This window comes from Zootermopsis nevadensis, unplaced genomic scaffold (assembly GCF_977971745.1).
Source record: "Zootermopsis nevadensis isolate Lab colony 2312 unplaced genomic scaffold, Znev_1.0 Znev_ptg000028l, whole genome shotgun sequence".
Classification (NCBI taxonomy): domain Eukaryota; kingdom Metazoa; phylum Arthropoda; class Insecta; order Blattodea; family Termopsidae; genus Zootermopsis; species Zootermopsis nevadensis.
Window position 1 is genome coordinate 8549437 of NW_028259160.1, and position 19496 is coordinate 8568932.

Consider the following 19496-nt stretch of genomic DNA (forward strand, 5'->3'; position numbering starts at 1 on the left):
ACCAGTTCAATTACCTAGTATCATATAACTGCTTAGTAAATTCCATAATCATTACAATACAATCATTAAATATATCAGGTAAATAAAAATGATTTGTATTACAGCATTTTACATATATATAAATCCCAAAATTCAGTGACAATTTACAGAGTATATAGGTTGTAATAGGTTAAATAGATTAAACAGGTTAAATAAATTAAAATTTCCTAATTGCTCTGAAATGGTTCTGATATTGGGGAACAATAAAACATGGAATTCCCCAAGGGTCAGTTACAGGCCACTTGCTTTTCATAAATACATAAATGACCTTCCTCCAACAATAAAGAACTTATCAAAACACATAATATTTGCTGATGATATAAATGTAATAATTGCTAGCAAAGATTTTGATGATTTCTGTACAACATCAAGCATATTTCTCTCTCATATGAGTAAATGGTTCACTGCTAAAAAGTTGGCCCTAAATCTAGATAAAACAAATTGAAATTGATAACAAATAATTCGCCATAATAAGCCAGTACAAGTATCGGTTATAATGGAAAGTATATAGAAGAGTCAGTAAATACACAATTTCTTGGTTTACAAATTGATAACCACACAAATATGGAAAAATTCATATTGATCAAATGGTTCCAAAGTTAAATGGAGCATCTTATGCAGTTATATCTATGTTTCATGTCAGCAATGCTGACACTCTCAAATCAGTTTATTTTGGTTAATAAAGTCTTCTCAGTCAATTTCCCAAGAAGATTTTTTTTGAGTTTAGTTGTTGCAAAAGATTCAAATCATATATCAGTTTATTCTGCCTATTTTCACTCTATAATGAAGAAGGAAAATTTTTGAGGGGGAATTCAACCAACAGAAAAAATATATTCATTTCACAAAAGAAAGTTGTTAGAATAATGGATGGTGCCAAACCTATAAATTCGTGTGTAAGTCTATATAAGAGATCTGAGACTAGATGACTAGACTAGACTTCACTGAGCTGGATTAGACTGAATAAGATAAGATGCATTACATGGATCCTTGTTAATCAGAATGTAGAATAAGTTTGTATATGACCTAACATAACAAGCTAGCCATGCTTAACAACATAAGACCAATCACATAAAACTGACATAAATGCTGAAAATACAGTTCCTAAGAACAGGGAAGAAATAATAACAATAAAATAATACGCAAAGAAAAAAATGTGTATGACAAATTATATACCACATTCTTACATAAACAAGAGTATGTTCATATAACTATTTCACAGAAAGTTTTGTAATTAAGAATACAATTAATAATGTCATTAATTATGGAAGATTTATAAATTGATAAACAGAATAATATATGTTAAAGTGTATATAAATCCCAAATTAAGATTTAAGTGAGTTACATTACTAAGCAAAGACCTGTATTATATTACACTTGTTTGTATTAGAACTAGTGACCTTAAATGAAATACAAAATCATATATCAAGGTGAAGTTGACTGTCTTCTGGCATGTTGCACTATGTAATCTGGAAGAAAGTGACATTTCAGAAGTGCTTACTGACTATCAGGACACACCGACGACAGAGGCAGTAAGCAATTCTGAAACGTCAGTCAGTATCTACCAGACTACATGGCACATCATCCTAAGAGACAGCCATCTTCATACTCACTGGTGTGAAAACCCCAAATCTCATAGATTAAGATAATTGGATAGAAAAGAATAATGTATGTTGGATTTAACTATTGTAGATGAACCTCATATTCAGAAAAAGCCGAGCAATATACTGTTAAGATTATTCTCCAAATTCATATTAACTAACAGTAACAAGACCTAACATACAAACTCTTTAACCTACCCCCAATAAATTAATAAATGAGTATAATTTATGCCTGTATTCCTATAATTTCTTTAGCCTCGAGCTTTTCGTTCAGACCTGATAATCCACCATCCAATGTCCTTTCATGAAAGTGATTGAAAATATAGTCAGCTACTGAGGTTAGGTTAGAGTAAGGTATTAATGTTGAAATATATAACAAATGAATTTTAATTATGTTACGTTATTACAAGAATCACTTACTTCTTCTTTGCTAACATACCGCCACTTCCCACAGTCATTACTCTTACTATAATGATAATTGTTCTCAAATACCACAAATAAGACAAATACGTACTATATTCTAATGCCTCTATCGAACGCAAGCCGGAAGTAATATTCTCATACGCCTCCACAATTAGTTCCTCTACCTTTTCTGAGTACAAGCAAGCTACGTATACAGATGGCTGGTTGGCTTCTGAGTTGCTGTCTAGTACAAGTTTACCTAAATTTCAGAGACGCTTGCTACCTCTAGCATAAGGGAGACGAGTGGAGGCAGGAAACACCTCTGAAACGTCGGTAAACTTTACCATACTACACGGCTCAGCAGGCCAAAAGACATCCATCTTCATACTCGCCGTCTAAAATCTCACATACATATCACGTTATTCGAAGCCGGTCCACGGTTTTGCAAAATTAAATTTATACATCCGTGTAACCGCTAAATTAGATTAGATATACAAATAGTATCATAAAATAGTATTATCAGTTTGCAGTCCCATTAAAATGATTGAAATTATTTTTCTCTTTCGTTCGTGTGCCCAATCCGCTACACCAAATAAAATGTAGGCCTATTGCTGTCTTAACGTTAATATCAACACCGCTGTCTCAAGTACGTGAGCTTTGCAGTGATAAAAAATCTGCGTTATAACGCATGCCATTGACGAACGTAAAAGCGCACGAGTGTAGACATAGCTTTACAGTGCTGTATACAAATAGCTAAATTTTATGTCAAATTTGTTTGCTTGCACTTGTTCTGGAAGGGGGAGTGAAAATTATGAAATGTTTTAAGGGGGCGCAAGGTATAAAAGTTTGGGAACCTCTGGGCCAGACGATTAAAACATACATTCTGTAGATTACTGAATATTAAAAAGGCCTGATATTTAGCCAGAACTTAAAATCTTCTTAATTTTTTAATTTTGATTAATCGAGTCCCCAATGCTCTATGTGATATAGATTGATGTAATTAACACGATCACAATACAGCAGATTCACACTTGTTAAATTAATGACTTGTATAAATACGGTTGTAGGTTGGTATCGATTCCAACAATCTCTCACATCATTTATAATTGAATGAATATTTATATTATTTTCATTTAAGCACTTATCTGTGGTTAGAGCCGTGAGTAAGGCAGCGGTACATACGCACGTAATCAAATTATTGGTGTCAAAAGTTTGATTAATAACGTCCCGTACCGTGTAGCGAGCGGGACAGCACGTACAGTAAAATCAGCTGTTTCTTTCTATCCGTTCTTAACAGCCATAAATGAAGCACAAATGTTCAGAGACATTTAATAATTCTTATGGCTTTTGTGGCGTGTAATGCTAAGATGTGAGACATTGCATTTTGCCTGTCATAAAAGGAAAATAGTTCCTACACCCGATGGTGGGTGGTCTGAAAAGTTTCAAGTAATTTATGGTGTATATTTGTAATTCATGGTCGATGTTCTACTCTGATTTGGAATATTTCTCATACTCATAGTGAAATACCTTCAAGAAATTAAACATCGTTCACTAAAACCAACACATACATATTTACAAGATCATGTTGTAAGAGAGTCATCATACAATTTTAATGCTGGTTTAGCTAAAAAATTCATGTCAAGAAAAAGAGGGCAAGTACTCGGAGTAGGGGTAGGAACCTCCTCGAGCTTGACTAAGTTTATTTTCATTTCTTTCCTTTTGTAAATGACAATATGGGTGTTTGTTACTTACCCATATTAAGTAAAATATTGAAGTAAATATTTTGCTCTTATCTAGATATAGAACTTAATTGCGTTTATGTAAATAGTATTTGCATTGCTTCATTCCTCCATCAAAATACCGGTTTGTTCGCTGAATTTCTCATACTGTTGTTTTGGTATGGAGGATGGTGTCTACTCGAGGTGTGAAATTCAAATTCTCCGAAGGAGAAAAGGTTCTATGTTATGAACCAGATCCGACGAAAGCAAAAGTGCTATATGATTCTAAGGTAATATAGTTTAAGATAAAATAGTGTATGTACGTTCTTGCACAATGTAATTATGTCTTTCGAGAATCTGTGCCGAGAAAAAAAGAATGGTAGACAAGCGTGCATGGCGACTGTCATTTGTTTTCATTTTACGCTTTCGTATTGGGAGGTTGTTCTATAAAAATGATATCAGAATAATTAAGAAGTACTCATCGTTGGATACTGAATGTTGCTCATTCGCATGAATCTATTAATAAATGACATAGAGTTGTTTCTCTTTATTGTGACTAAACAGGAAGTCATTTCATTTAGTACCGGCGAAGGGGAGGGGGAGTAACTGCAAGGTCCTGGCCAGGGAGTTAGTAGTAGAGTGAGTTCAGATGACGTTTTAGTATTGATTTCGAAGTATAGTTAGAAGATTGCAGTCAGTTACAAGTTAAGTGACAGATTCTTGCAAACAGTAACATAACTCAGCAAAATTTTGCCATGCATAAGCACATATTTAAAATAAAATATAAAATTAAACATTGGAAGGAGCATAAATCACTTTAATTTATAATGGATGAAGTTTAAGATAGTGATGGGACTGCATGATTTTCACATGTTCACATACATTCTAAAACTTTCGTCTTGTCACTGGGAACATTCTACACTCAATGTATTAACAGTTAAAATATTTTTTACACAAATTTTTATACGTTGCTATTCATATTTGGTTTTCGAACATAAATAGAAACTATTTTTTTAGTATCTATTGGAACACAGTCTTCATTTATTACAGGTACTGGAGGTTATTGTGAACAAGGACCAAAGGGGGAGAAAGGCAATAGAATATCTTATCCATTTTCAGGTATGATTGATTAAAATTTTGTTTAATTTTAGTTTCTTTTGGCCCCTACTTACTGAATTACTTTATTGTTATAATACTTTCCTTATGATAAAGGGTTGGAATTCTTCATGGGACAGATGTGTGAGTGAGGATTATGTGCTGAAGGATACTGACGAGAATCGGCAACTGCAGAGAGACCTGGCTGAAAAAGCTCAACTTCAGTTGTGAGTAATACTTGTATATTAATTTTTTACATTTTCTGTAATTATTCCAATATTATGGATTGACAGTTTGTATTGAACTGTTTATAATAAGAATTATTTGTATGAAAGGTTTGTTCTGTAAGGTACCAAATATTTGATTATGATAGAACTTGCGCTTACAAATTTTGTGCTAGTACAGTATTACTATTTAAGACCTGATCACTGTTCACAATTCTGTGCTGCACAACAAGCTATTCACTGGCTTGCTTAAATGGATAAGTTATGATTTAGTTATAACCTAAACTTAAGTGTTTATCAGATCTAAAACTAAGTTGACAGGGAAAATAATGTTTTGGAGTTGATTTGTTTTTGAGCTCACCAACTTTAATATCACTAAGGGTTTTGGTCGATAAATTACATGATAAAAGGCCATGTTATTTATTAACATTTGTTTTGTTGTTGTAGGGGTGCATACTTGTACAGACGTGAGCGCAAGAAGCGCCATCGGAAACTGTCAGAGAAAATTAGTGAGAGCCTGGAGCAGAAGAAGTTACGTCGACGACGTGGTGGGGATAGGTCCTCTGAAGATGGAAGCTCGGGAGGAAGCCACAGTCAGCGAGATGGAGACAACAGTGATGAAGGAGAGGAGATGACATCGTCTGAAGTAGAATCTTCTGGTGAAGCTGATGAGGAACGGGTACCCTTGGAGCTCAGTGATACGCTGAAAAGACTATTGGAGGAAGATCATGATCTCATCACAAAGAAAAATAAAGTAAGCTGTTGTGTTTTAATAACGTAATACTATGACCGTTTACTAACTTTAATCTATTTTTTGGTTAGGTCACATGAAATGACTGAGATTAATGACCTGAATTTACAGAATGTCCCAAAAGATTTATATACACATTCAGTCCATGGGATAAAGACGTTTTAATAAACTAAACCATTGCATATATCAGCATTAGCATTTGGTGAATTAGTTAATCTCGTATGTGTTCAAAATCACAGTTTTGTGGCACAGTTGACAGTTCTGAGCAACTGACTTACAAGTGGCTGCCATATTATAATGTGTATACATCTTTCTGGGACATTCTCTATATCACAACTGGAATGTATAGACTATTTATTTTCATTAGTAGTACCTTCTTTTGTAATATATAATGGAAGTTAATCAATGACACATGGTCATAGGGACAGTAATTGTAAAATTCATTGATCGAGTATGCATTCTTCTTTGTTAGACATGTTTACCAGCCACTGCCAACCTCTTATGAAATTCTGTAATTACAGGTTTTGAAGCTTCCAGCTGATCCAAATATAGTAACAATTCTCGAAGGATATGTAAAGAACTGTGCTGTGAATCAGTTGTGTGGTATAGGGGAGAAACCACAACGTCGATATCGTTATCATTACGAAAATAATAAAGGCAGGGATCTGGATAGAGCTTGTCGCAGGTACAGACATATGCATCTCAGTTAACCAGTTGATCTCCAGAAGGATTTAGCAGAACATGAGGCCTTCATTTGCAAGTGGTACTTGTAGTCAATGATAAAGCTCCTTAAAGAAAAATTGAGTGAAGACAGTGTGATCTTAATATCATTAGTATCACTTGTTATGATTCCTAGTGAAGACAACATGACTGTCACCAGAAGGCATGACAGTATGAAGTTAAAAGGAATGAAATTTGAGCTAGTTGAATTAGAATAAAATTAGGATTAGAAAGTCTGCATATTAATGAAGTAATAATGATGAAATTAACAGATGTCAATAGATTTTGGAGACAAATATGAGGAAGAAGTGGCCATTCATTAATAGTGCTGAACATTTTAAGAGAAACATGTTCTTTGTTTTATTATGTTTATGTATAAATGCAAAATTGTTTCAGCTTAAATATATGCAAAGAAGTTGTTGATGGTGTACGTATTTACTTTGACTTCACACTCAGTGACTTGTTGCTGTATAACCAAGAGCGAGAGCAGTTCGAGCAGCTCAGAAATCAGCAAGCAGAGCCTACAATCAAACAAGAAATAGAGTGGGTTTATCACCTTATTAAGTTTATATTTGTTCTGTGAATTGATTTATTACCATGCCATAACTAGTGTATCTCTCCACCTGCCTCAAGCAATTGCCATCTGTCTTTCTGCTTATTAGTGTCCAATACATAATCCCTTTTTAACAAGGATCTGTTGATTTAGTTTCATCATCTTATAAATCAATTTTTGAAAGAGCAGTGTCATTGTGAAGGGTTTGTTGTCTAAACAGGATAAAAGTTGAATGTACACACATTTTTAGTTCACCTTTATTATTTTATGAAGGGCTCAGGTCCCTATCCATATTCTGACCCTTGCCTGATAACCTTTGAACCAGCTGATGGACTGTCATGAGCATTTATGTGAATATCTTACCTTTCTATACATACCAGCATAACACTTGTTAAAAATTGAGATGGTGGGACACAGCACTGGTGCACTTTGATTTCACATCTGACAAGTTTAATATAAGCAGAATCTGTAAAGTTTAAAACTATATGCAGAAATGGTTTATTACGTTGTATAATTGTTAGTACTTTCTGCTGACATCAAGATATCTTTAAAGTAAAGTGGGTGTCATAAGTTCTGTCCACAGTTTCTTATTCTGCATTTTTATGGTCATTTCAAATTTTTAGATATGTCAAAAATATGAAGTGTTTGCATAGTTCATTATACTTACAGTTTTACATTAGTAATAGTTCCTTGACATGCCATAATACTATATAGCATATACCAAATGAAAATACAGGTAGCCCTCGATTTACGCTGGGGATGTTCCTGGACGAACCGGCGTAAATTGAAACAATTTTATAATGTAAATCAATGGGAAGTCAATGACATGCGTTCCCAGCACCCACACATTGACGATTAATATAATGATATTACATTTAAAGCTCTGAAATAACGTAAATAAAATAAAGGGAATTTAAAAAATATATTTTATACGCTTACAATCGGCAATGGCGTGATGAAGCGGCGTTAGTTCTCTGACGAAGTCCCTGGTTGAGGATCGTCATGTTTTTTAAAGAAGGCATGTAGTGTGGACTGTCTTGATTTCTTTCAAAATTTCATGATAGGGCCTCATGGATGACATAATGCTCCTCTTTGCTGTAGCACAAGGGCAAACTCGCATATGCAAAAGTTTGCCTTTCACAAACAGCTTTTACTGATTCATCGATCTCATTGGAGCAAATCCGCGTTAACAAAACATACGTAATTGCAGAGATGACTGTATTTATAATTTTTATTCAAAATCAGTGATGTAAGAATTACGATTTAGTGTAAGAAGCAGTAGGAGAAACATTATAAATAACAGTAAAATATATTTTTTTAAATTTTTGACTTTCTGGTTTCAAAATAAGCGTTATTATGAATCAGGGAAAATAGAGGGCTACCTGTATGTAGAAACAGTTTGTAGTCAGTATGTTTTAATGCTTGCTGTTTTATATATGCATTTGAAGAGGGTGTTAATAACATCCTATGTAGAAAACAGGTGAAAATAGTGTCAAAATAAGAGTGATGGTGTGTTAATTTTTACAATCTGTAAGAAATGCTGAAGCACAAAGAGCTGTTCTTTCAGAATTTATGACAACGAACTCAATAACGTTGTTGTGAAGGAGGAGGAGGATGAAGATGATGATGATGATGATCTCTCATTGCCTGGCCAAGATGATGAGATGGAAACCGATGGGCAGACCCACTGTTGTACTGGTAGCATGATGCACATAACAGGCAGAGAACATGGTTTGGATAATGGAGATACCACAGGTATAAATGGGCAGCAAATTAATTACTTTTAACTTTAGTGTTAGTAAACTCATTCTTTATCATGAAAAGTAGGAACTTATTTTTGATAAATGAATATTGAATGCACCACTTGAAATTTTAAGCTATGGAAGGGAATGTTTGTATTTTCCAATTGGACATTACAGACAAGTAATGAATAAAATTATTAGTGCCAAGTTTGTGTCTTGAAATAAAACTTAGAATAGTAGTAAATAAGACCAGGATTTATATGTACAAAAATGGCCCAATATTTACATATATGATCTAGATTAAAATGTATACAGACTATCCTGAAGATGGAGATGTGGCACTGAAATTGTAACACTGACAAGATTTGTCACAACCCAGAGGACCACAGTCTAACTCCCTTTAACGCTTACCACCCTTTGCCATCTGCAAACTGAAGTATTATACTTGTCTGAATTACCCACCAGCATATGAATACCAGATATGTGTTGAAGCTAGTGCTTCTTATCTGTATAATTTATTATACTAGGTGAAGGCGACAGGAAAAGAAGCCTGCGTTCTCATCGGCCAGATGCAAATGAGTGTATTTTACCTGATGCCAATGACATTAGCAAACTGAATGCTCGAACTCTGAACCATGGCACTAATTTCCATGAAAATCATTTTCATGTAATCAACATAAAACAAGAAGCACATCACTTCGCCCTCACCAATATCAAGCAGGAGCCATGTAACACACAGATGTCAAGGTTGGTATCTTTATTGTTACACTGCATATTTTGTAGCCATATTAGTGATTTAGTATGTGATAAAATGTGGTACATAACCCTGTTAACCATTAGTATTGGCAGATGAATTTGTGAGGACATTTTGTTTGTGGAAAATACATTGAAATAACACACAGAATAATTGCAAATGTTCTGATTGCCATTGCAGTATTGCCAGCACAAGCTCTCGGTGCTCCACTCCTACTATCAGCTTACCTCCTTTTGTTGCTGCTGGTAACACTGCTCATTCCCATGCAGTTGCCAGTTCAGTAGCATCCTCGTCACCAAAGCACACAACACTGTTGTCTCAGATACTTGCTTGGCAGCTAGTTCCTCAAAGCCTATACTCAGAAGTACCTGTAGCCCCATCACTTGTTTATGGGGCCATACATCTGGCAAGGCTATTTGGTATGTACATTTGTAGTTTTTGCTCTCGCAAGCTGTATAAAATGGGAAAATAACAGTACTTTCATGATAATGTGATTGTTATGTATTTATTTGCAGTTAAGTTACCTGATTTACTTTATGCCACAAACATGCCAGAAAGGAAGTTGAAAGTTCTTCTGCGTCACCTAGACATGTTTCTAGGGTGAGTAGGAAAAGAATATATGGAGGAACAGTGCTGGTAGTGACTGGCTGTTTATATGCATGAAAAAAATTACTGTTCAGTATTGTTAACATTTAATTTTGAGAAACAATGGACAGTATGCATGACTATATAAAATTAATAATTTGAAAATAACAGAAAACATCAGAATAACCAGTTTCCAAGCCAAGATTTAAACTGTAACCTCCCAGATAAGAATCAAGGGGTGATAAAGACTGTGTTATAAGAATATAGGATACTGCATGGAGCCAAGTCCTTAAGAAGTTTCAAGCTTAACTCTGTTGTTTCAGTTACATGGAGGAACACCAAGAATGGTTCGGTGAACAGTTCTATAAGGAAAACAGCAGTATCTGTGGATAACATGTTTCTTCAGATTTATTCTCATCAGATTCCTGTGCTTTAGTTAGAGTATTATTGTAGTGACAATCAAAAGCTTTTTGAGAAGACTGTATAATTGTGTTTTCTGAAATTTGTAATTATTAAAGTATTTTGTATAAAAACAGTGTAGTTATGAAATGTGGCATCACATTTCCTGTAGCTTTTAGGTTAAACCATGTTTTACTCCAGACCATTTAGTGCTTTGTGAAAATTCCATTGTTTTCCATATCTACTATCTTCATGCACCAGTATTTATCTTCTGATCATGAAGTTAGGCCAATAAATTACATGTTTTGGCCTCAACAGTGTAACTGTCTAGTAGTCTCTTTAATCGTCACTCAGATTGTCATCTGATTTGTCTATAGTTGAGAAGTCATATACAGGAAACCACAGTTGCAGTGCTTTGAGCACATATGGCAAATTCTAAGTAATAATGCCATAAATTTAGCCACCACATCATAGCACCTACATTTCAGTAATATTACATCCATATTTCTATCATCCATTCTAGCTCCTTGGTCTGGACCATTCAAGCTGAAATCTCCATTTTGATGCTGTTTACCATTTTCATCATCATGCATACAAACACACTTCAGTGCTTCTGAAATGTACTATAGCTTCTTTAAAATGGGAGTACATCCTCCAACTTTGTCACAATTACAATTAACTAGCTACAATATTAGTTTTCAATTTTAAAAGCTTGTCATATCTCTTGCATGTTGCCTCAAGTTCAGACTGAATGTTTGCACTCTGTACCACTAACTCCAATGCCATGTGAAAACCTTTCTGAGCTTGACGCAAGTTCTGAGGTACAAGATAACCAAACCATTTTATTGGGTCAGAAGCAGGCACACTCCCATTCTGTTCACCTTTCTTATGATTCAAATCATCTGCTTCTTTCCTTTCATCATCATCTTTATCTGCTCTATTTCTAAGGTTATTCTCCTCTTGTTTTCCCTGTGATTTCTTTTGTGGACTTAAAGTATGAAGTTCAAAGATCATGTGCTCCAAATTATTCTTGGTTTCAACTGATGAAGCTACTGTTCTTAGAGCTGTAATTTCAGCACTCCCTTCTGTTGGTAATTGCAGGTATGATACATTATGGTTACCCATTATGTAACGAGTTTTTGCTAATTCCAGGCAACCTGACTTCATAATCTCTTGAAGTTTTAATTTACATTTAATTTGTTCCTCCATAAGTTCCAAAGCTCGAATCATTAGGCCATCCAACTCCTTGCATACCTCGAGTATATCATGGTTCATCTGTAAAACAACACATTTTAGTTGTTATTAATGGGGAATTTAGAAGCATTATAAGTAGGTACTATATTACAAGGAAACAAGATGCATCAAACTGAACTAACTTTGGGCAAGGTCCTGATCAGGCTTTCTTATGACTTGTTGCTGAATCTTTGAATTCTAAGACCAGACAAATAAGTTACAGCAAGCTTTCTTTCCTATAATGTATCTTCAACATGCTCACAACATAATGCCATTTTCCTGTTACTGCTGAAAATGGTGTAATTAACTGACAAAAGAAGATGTTAATTTCTATGAATGAATAACAACATACTTAAACCATAAATAACACTTATTAAAACATAAGTAACAAACAATTTTTTAAAAAGTTAAACTGTTGAGGTAGAGCCACTGTTTCTGCTCTCACAGATTTGACTCCATCACATTCATATGTCGTAAAGCCCAGTAGCATGACACTCAGATACTGCAAGTGTCTTTATCCCATGAAGATCCCCTTGCAGTGCCCTTACCTACTATGATTGAGAAGACGGTTAGTGAGATCACCACTTGTTCCATACTTTGCCTATTTACCATGTCATAAAATCAAGTCCACATATCTGAATCCTCTCCCACATTAAAATTTACTAATATTGTACTATTTTTTTTCTAAAATATTTTCTACACACTTAAAGTACTGGTTTAGGTGTATATTATACAAAGTGTTAGATTTGTTACAAATTACTTTCCATTGCTGGTCAGCCAAAGGTCGTATGATAATGAGGAATCTCCGCCCTAATATAACCTATTAAGTTTTTTTTTTCACACTGAGCAATGCTTTACAGCTCATGTTCTTCTCAGTTGAAGCAACGGATATATATACTGATATTAAATTCACTCCATGGTATATTCTATACATGGTATGTGTTCTGAAATTTGTCTTACACTCCAAATAATACAGAGATAAAGACCATTATTCAGTACATTTGATATAGCACTTCTGCTTACCCGCCCATAAATATGGTAAAATGGGAAGGTCAAAGAAAGTGCACAATAAAATAATATTTTAAATATCAACGTACTAACCTCTACTCCAACGTTTATACAGTCACATGAAGTTAAGACATCTATTTCAGAAACTTTGCATGTGACCAACACAACAAACCTCTGGATTAACGTAACAAATGCGCCGTGGATCACAGATGAATATCACAGCCACAGATATTACAGGGAGCTTATACTGAATATGCCAACTAATGTATGAAATAATGAAAGGAATGCACCATGAATCACAGATTACGGTCTCAGCCACAGATGTGCGGGTCAATTTTCAAAGAGAACAACCATCAAAGCATGAAAATTCAGCTACAATTTGGTTAATTTTTGTTACATTTTGTAATAATAACACGGGAAAACCGCACAATCCAGCTTTAGTCCAAGAAGTGGAACATTCAAATGCTGCAGAGCTTATTATGGAATAAAATAGAATTTATTTACATTCCATAGTCCTTCATAAACCTTAGCCAAGGATGTAGAGCAAGCACAGCACAAATACAATACTTGTTTATAGTACAAATATAACAGATATTTATAGATTTTTGGAACTACAGTATTACAGCAAAAATTATGATGAGAAACCATCACCATTGGAATCCGTCGCTAGTTGCTATTGTCCATTTACTGCATCCATTCCAAATGTTTTATGCTCTTGTTATCACAGTAGTTTTCCACATGCCTCTGTAGATGGCATACCAAAGCAGTGTTTTATGATTGTGTAGTATTATAAGTACTCAATAGGTGGCACATGTATGCAAACGATGCACATCCAAAAGGCTAATTTATACCGACATGGCATTACAACCCAGGAGACCAACATCTTAACCGCCGTGAAAGTAAAAAATGCCACAACTTCTTACATTTTTCTTCATTAAATGTTACTCTTGCTCGGAATCTGAGTGACCGAACGTCGCGATCAGGTGGTTAGCACTCCTGATTCGTGTTCAAAAGGTTCTGGATCCAAACTTCGGTCCGGAGACAGGCCCTTCTCATTGAGGATGTTCGTGGTGTTATTCAGTCCTCCAGGCAATTGCCGGGATAGTACCTCACTTAATTTATGCCACGACCGCTCTCTTCCATTTCCTTTCCATTTATTAGCATTCGGCGCTGTACAAAAGTTCCTGATAGCGTTGTTAAATAAACCACAAATGCAGATATTATTTGCAACTCTATCACAAACGGGCGCATTTCAGACACTTCTCTTCATATTTTGTAACTGTAAGAAATATATTAATGTACTTTGGTTTTATCAGTGTTATAAATTTTAAAAAAGCGAAATGGAAAGATGCATGGCCTTCTCAACATTGACTCGTACTGCACATGAGATATGTTGGCCGTCATGGAGCATAACTTTAGTTTTCTTTTTCTTTTCGTTTTGGAATATATTGAAGGGCAGACATGGCCTCTTCTTGGTCAATCTCCGTTTTATGCATTGCGTATGGAGAGTCGAATAGACACGAATCCCAGCACGGGTATTGAATGAGATAGGTACGAGAAGTGTTGAGGTATGAACTCAATTTACTTCGACTAATTCATTATAAAAGCAGCAAAATTTCTCACTTTACGACTAAATATCGGTCTCAAACATTTGACTATGTATTTTTTCAGTAGATAATACCGATACATTTTCTAGCTGAGAAGTGATTCGAGCAGTGGATCCATTTTTCTGGATGATTTAAGATATTACTCTTAGAAAAGGAGAAGAATGGGGATTTTGGTCAAATTAAATGTAATGCAAAATATATGTCCACTTTTAACTCATAGTGACATTATTTAAACACAAATAAAAAGATCACTTTACAAAGAAGACGTATATTCAACTAAATGCAGATATACATATTTCTAATACGACAGTGAGACTAGTAATTTATACAAATAAAGAATTTCAGTATTTATTGTAATTTTCTACATTTTACAAACAAATTTATTTAATTAAAACGGTAAGAATAAATTAATTCCGACATGTTCACTGCCCACTAGCTTGAAAAGATGTATTCTCCAACATTATTTGACGCTGTTGTGACTCTTACAGCATCTGTAAAGAGTTTTTCCATGCCTTATCGTGCAATGGTCACGTCTGCGCTTGGCCCGAAACCCGCACCAAACAACGGCACCTTGAGGAATATAATTGCGTTTAGTCGGAGAACCTGAAGGAAAGAGACCATTTGGGGGAATTTCTTTACCATCCTTCCTTCGAGTTGGTCACTCGGTCACTCCGTTTCTGAACTGACTGGGTTGGTGGCAGTCGAGCGCTCGTTTACAGAGCACCAACCTCTGCTTCAACCCTCCAGGTTCAGATTTCTTTCATTCAAGGTCACCTTTATTTTCAAGTCGGCTATTGTTTGCCAAACACAGCTATGCAAGTCATGGGTGATATAATTAATGGAGCAGAGGTAGTGGCCTTCATCAGTTGTGGCAGGTTTTAAAGAAATAATAATCGGTTTGCCACAAAGGTGTTCGGTGTGGAAAAGAAATGCAATTATCGCTTCCCACCACAAGTTGCTATGCCGCATTGTATTTTGGCGTCAATTTGCTACATCCCACTTACCCCTGCGTTTCAGAGGCCTGGTTCAGGGGTGTCTTTATTTCGTGCCGTGTTGATATGAAGTTCCAGTTGAGGATCGAGGCACTGGATGGTCAAGCCGATTGCATGCATACCTTACGTTAATTTGCATTTGTCTTCGTTTATTTAACGACGCTACGTAGTAAATACCGGAACACTGTGAAGGCAGCGGTGTAAGTCGTGTTCCATTTTAATGTATATAAACATTTCCTGGGTGGACTGAGGACCGTCATGAAGCACCCCAGTCAGGATAATCGGCCTCTGGAACAAAAATTAAATTTGAGCTTACGAAATACGATGTCACCCACTCAGACCCCGTATAAGACCGCACGCATTAGTGCTGGTGATGACTCGGGCGTAATTTAATGACGTTGCATAAACTGCAGAGGTCATTCAGCCTAGTAATTGATGGCGAAATGATATTACACACAGAACTAGGAAGATAAAGCTTTCGATGTGCAAGTTACTGTTTCTGAATATCCCACCTGGATCAACGGTGAAAGTACCATGTAAAATCATAGTCAAGATATCGTAATTCCGACCTACGTAAGAACCGATTATCTTCCGAACAGAAGTCCAGGTCGTTGGTACTGAAACATGTTTGGTAGATGTATTGATACTAAAAGAAAATACGGAACGTTGTTCCAACGATTATTGGCTGGGGAGAATCGAATTACCTGGGAAACAGCCTGCCCCAGTTCCACTTTCCTCACCACAGTATTTGCTCGACCTGGGACGTAACCCGTGCGCCGCGGTAAGAAACACCTCGAGGTGTAGCTACAAATTAATAACGCGCGCTACCAATTTAGATTATATGACGGTTTAAATACTTTTTTAACATGTGGTGAATAAATCGAGAACTATTTCAGATAGAAGTTATAATCACACCGTATTTTGTGCCACGCACAACGAGGACCTTAATAATAATGCACTTTGAGTTTTGTGTTCTGTTTGTAAGTATTCTATTCCCACCGCACACATGTTTTTATTCATATTCTGCCACCTTTCGGTCTAAATGAATTTCAATGCAAAGTAAAGGCTTGGGCATGCATGTCTGGTAGAGACATCTTTCGAGCGCTGAGTGAAGAAAGAGTGTTGGGCAGTTGTCAACCCTGCTGTCGTAAACAAATGAAAGACAGAAATGAACAAAGCGCGGTTTTTGTCTGTTCTGAATGTGTTAAAGAAGAATATATTGTGTCATATATGCGTTTAAGTTTAGTTTACATAAATCGTGCCTGGGATTGATATATTTAACATCTGAAGTTTAAAGGAACGCAATGTGCAAATAGAGTGTAAAGTCAGGAAACGGTGATGTATGTGTGAGTGGACATAACCCAAGACAACACCTGATGTCAGAATACAAAATACAGGTAAGTCTATCAGATAACATAAAAGTAGGTTTAGAAATTGAATTAAAGTTTATATACAGCATTTAAAATGAAAATACTGCAACAACAACAATTTAGTGTGCATTTTTTACACTCCCAACTCAAGAAATGGGCTAGTGACCATATGCACGTCTAGTAGGTAATGCAAGGTTAATTCTGGAATAACACCTCAATTTATTACAAATAAATAAACACGGTTCTCGTGTATAGTTTTTGAGATGCCTTAGAAGAGGAATGAAAGCTGCACAAACTGTGGGTGCAGCAATGGATCTGCCTGTTCACCTACTTTTTTATACACAGACAAATTTCATATATGAGAATGAGGTGTCAGGCAGTTTTTAGTTCTATGTAAATAGCAACGGATTTTTTTTTGCAGTGCATACAATAGTACAGAAGATATTACAAGACCTTTTGATAAAATATTGCAGAAATATGGTAACATTTCCCTTGATGATAATGTAGAAACTATATTACTGGATACAGAAGGAGTTTAAGTTGTTCAAATGTTAACAGAACACTGCCAAATACGCAAAAAAACAAAAACAAAGAAAAACAACAATTTGTTCTAAGAATTCTAATGCATACGGTAATGTCATGGAAGTGGTAGGAGCAGCAAATATTTTCCATAGGTCAGAGGCTGCACTTGGTGACAAGGCAGTGGAAGAATCAACAAAATAACAACAGGTTACAAGGTCTAAAAACTAAAAACTAAAATAATTACTTTAAAATCTTGCGTACTTTTTCAAACCTTCTATGGTTTGTCAATTTGACAAATGTGAAGAGGAAATATGAAGCGGGGAATCTAGGCAACCTTTGTCCGCGAGCTGTTCATTAATAAAGTCCTTTTCATAATCATTGTTCGTAATTTTTGAATTCCTGTTTTGGGTACCAGAAGATCAAAATTAAGAATATTAGCACAAAATTCTTGCCTGATTTTATAACGTAAGTATTTACACTGTTTTCAGAGATCTGGTTGCTAGAAATTACCCAGAAAAATTCACTACAGCTGGACACAGAAAAGAACTTTAAGTTTAAATAATTGTTACAGGAACAGGCACCAAACTTTGTATTTGTGGTATTAAGAGAATTGAAAACTGGGATTCTAGATGCAGTCATAATTTTCGATGATGGCTGTGTTAGTAGTCTGGGGATCTTCGACATTCAACATGAACGCAACATCGAAAGAGCACCTATAAATGATCGAAAGAGGTTGAAACAAAGAAGGCAAATCCGAAGGTAGGAGAACAGTAAGGAGAAGGGGGGACTTAAGGAGTTCCTCAGAATTAATTTGTTTCAGGTTTAGATATAGACTCTATTTTTCTCAGAACTCGCATTACCTATCGACATAAAAACTTTATAGACATACTAACCAATACAGTTAATACATTCCAATGCAAGTTGTAGCAAACACGTTGTGCGAATGAGAATCTTAAAAAGATAAGCACTTTCGGAAAGTAAGGTCTGTACTGTATCCAGAATTTTATTAGGTAAATCTATGAAGCTAAGCCCTTACTGAAAAGCTGATAGTCACTCAGATGGTCTTTGCAGGGATTCGTCTGAAGTCCGAGGTCTTTCTGTCATGCTAGTTTTTTCGTTGACGGGTTGTTGGCTCTCCTCAGTAACCGAGATCGAAAACCACCCACTGTTGGCCATCCATTCGCAGCTAACGCGAAGCGAGTAGCTCGTTAGGCTTCGGGCGGCGATGCCAAGAGAGAGCGCGAAGCTGCACGGCTGGACAGCCCGAAGCGCTAATTCCCGTAACCAGGTGTGGAATGAACAAGTTACACCAATATCTAACGGGACTGCACGTAGACAAGTGATTCTAAATAAAACAAGTAATGGATCTGTAAGAACAACACGCTGCAGTCCTGCATCAGCTTGCAGCTTGGGATCGTCGTCCTTTGAAGCACGCGATACTGTAGTGTTTTGTTGACACTGACTTCCTGGTCGGGCGAGACTGGAGGACAAGGCAAGGTAAAAGCATTCTTATTGCATAATTCCTACAGTAATTATCGTGTCAAGTGCAAATATGTGAGTTCGTAGTTGCTGCTGTCTTGGCAGGGTCACGACGGGCCTAGTGAAACTTTATTTGTTGTCGTTTAAACTTGCGTAGATTTTTTCCACATTTAATTTCGTCAATTTCTGATGCGGTTCACCATAGGTCTGAGATGGGGATCTTTGTAGCTACAAGTCTTTGATTTTTTTTAAGATATTGGCCTTGCGGGCCGACAGCCTCCCCTTCGCCGAAAAGCTGGCCTGGCTGAAAATTCTCCAGAAAGCCCAAGACCCATAAGGGGCTATAGCACCTATAAAGAGCAGTGACTGCTTGTCTGAACTGATGATGATAATTCATTTGGAGAAAACATAAATACCATAAGAAAAACCGCCCGTAAATAAATGCAGAAGAAACGCATTAATAAGCATGCGTTCATGTCTCATTATCAGAATGCAGTATAATATCATAATAGCCTATAAAGGTAACTCATAAATCCACCCTAAAATGTGGTAGACATTGCGAAGAAATTAAGAGCAAATTAAATTTGGGAAATTCTTGCTATTTTTCAGTTCATATTGTTTTGTCTTACCCAAAACATGAAGATTGAAAGATACAAAACCGTAATTTTACTTTTAATTTGTATGGTTGTGAAACTTGGTTTCTTC

The 19496-nt window shown here is 35.8% G+C and overlaps 3 protein-coding genes across 4 annotated transcripts in view; 1 reads left to right on the forward strand and 2 right to left on the reverse strand.

Annotated features, from left to right (window-relative positions):
* The window catches only part of LOC110832308 (uncharacterized), a 74760-nt gene extending 72553 nt beyond the window's left edge, over positions 1-2207 (reverse strand). Inside the window, exon 1 of the mRNA XM_022069186.2 lies at positions 2058-2207. Coding sequence (XP_021924878.1) covers positions 2058-2095 — 38 coding nt within the window. The 5' untranslated portion in view covers positions 2096-2207. The remainder of the gene's footprint in view (positions 1-2057) is intronic.
* Positions 2208-3906: 1699 nt separating this feature from the next.
* Positions 3907-10714, forward strand: msl-3 (male-specific lethal 3). Its single transcript, XM_022069176.2, has 11 exons — positions 3907-4047; positions 4808-4876; positions 4970-5079; positions 5524-5830; positions 6349-6512; positions 6944-7090; positions 8668-8855; positions 9370-9589; positions 9777-10015; positions 10112-10196; positions 10505-10714. Exons 1-11 carry the CDS (start codon positions 3946-3948, stop codon positions 10572-10574), a joined length of 1701 nt encoding a protein of 566 aa, XP_021924868.1. The 5' UTR covers positions 3907-3945; the 3' UTR covers positions 10575-10714.
* LOC110832303 (vacuolar ATPase assembly protein VMA22) lies at positions 10272-13068 on the reverse strand. Of its 2 annotated transcripts, none has more exons than XM_022069178.1 (2): positions 12915-13068; positions 10272-11855 (listed from the first exon to the last, which is right to left on the reverse strand). In XM_022069178.1, the coding sequence occupies exon 2, from the start codon at positions 11853-11855 to the stop codon at positions 11256-11258; it is 600 nt and encodes a 199-aa protein (XP_021924870.1). In that variant the 5' UTR covers positions 12915-13068; the 3' UTR covers positions 10272-11255. The 2 variants fall into 2 exon arrangements, with proteins under 2 accessions (XP_021924870.1, XP_021924871.1); XM_022069179.2 differs by lacking the exon at positions 12915-13068 and adding an exon at positions 12574-12726.
* Positions 13069-19496: the final 6428 nt, after the last annotated feature.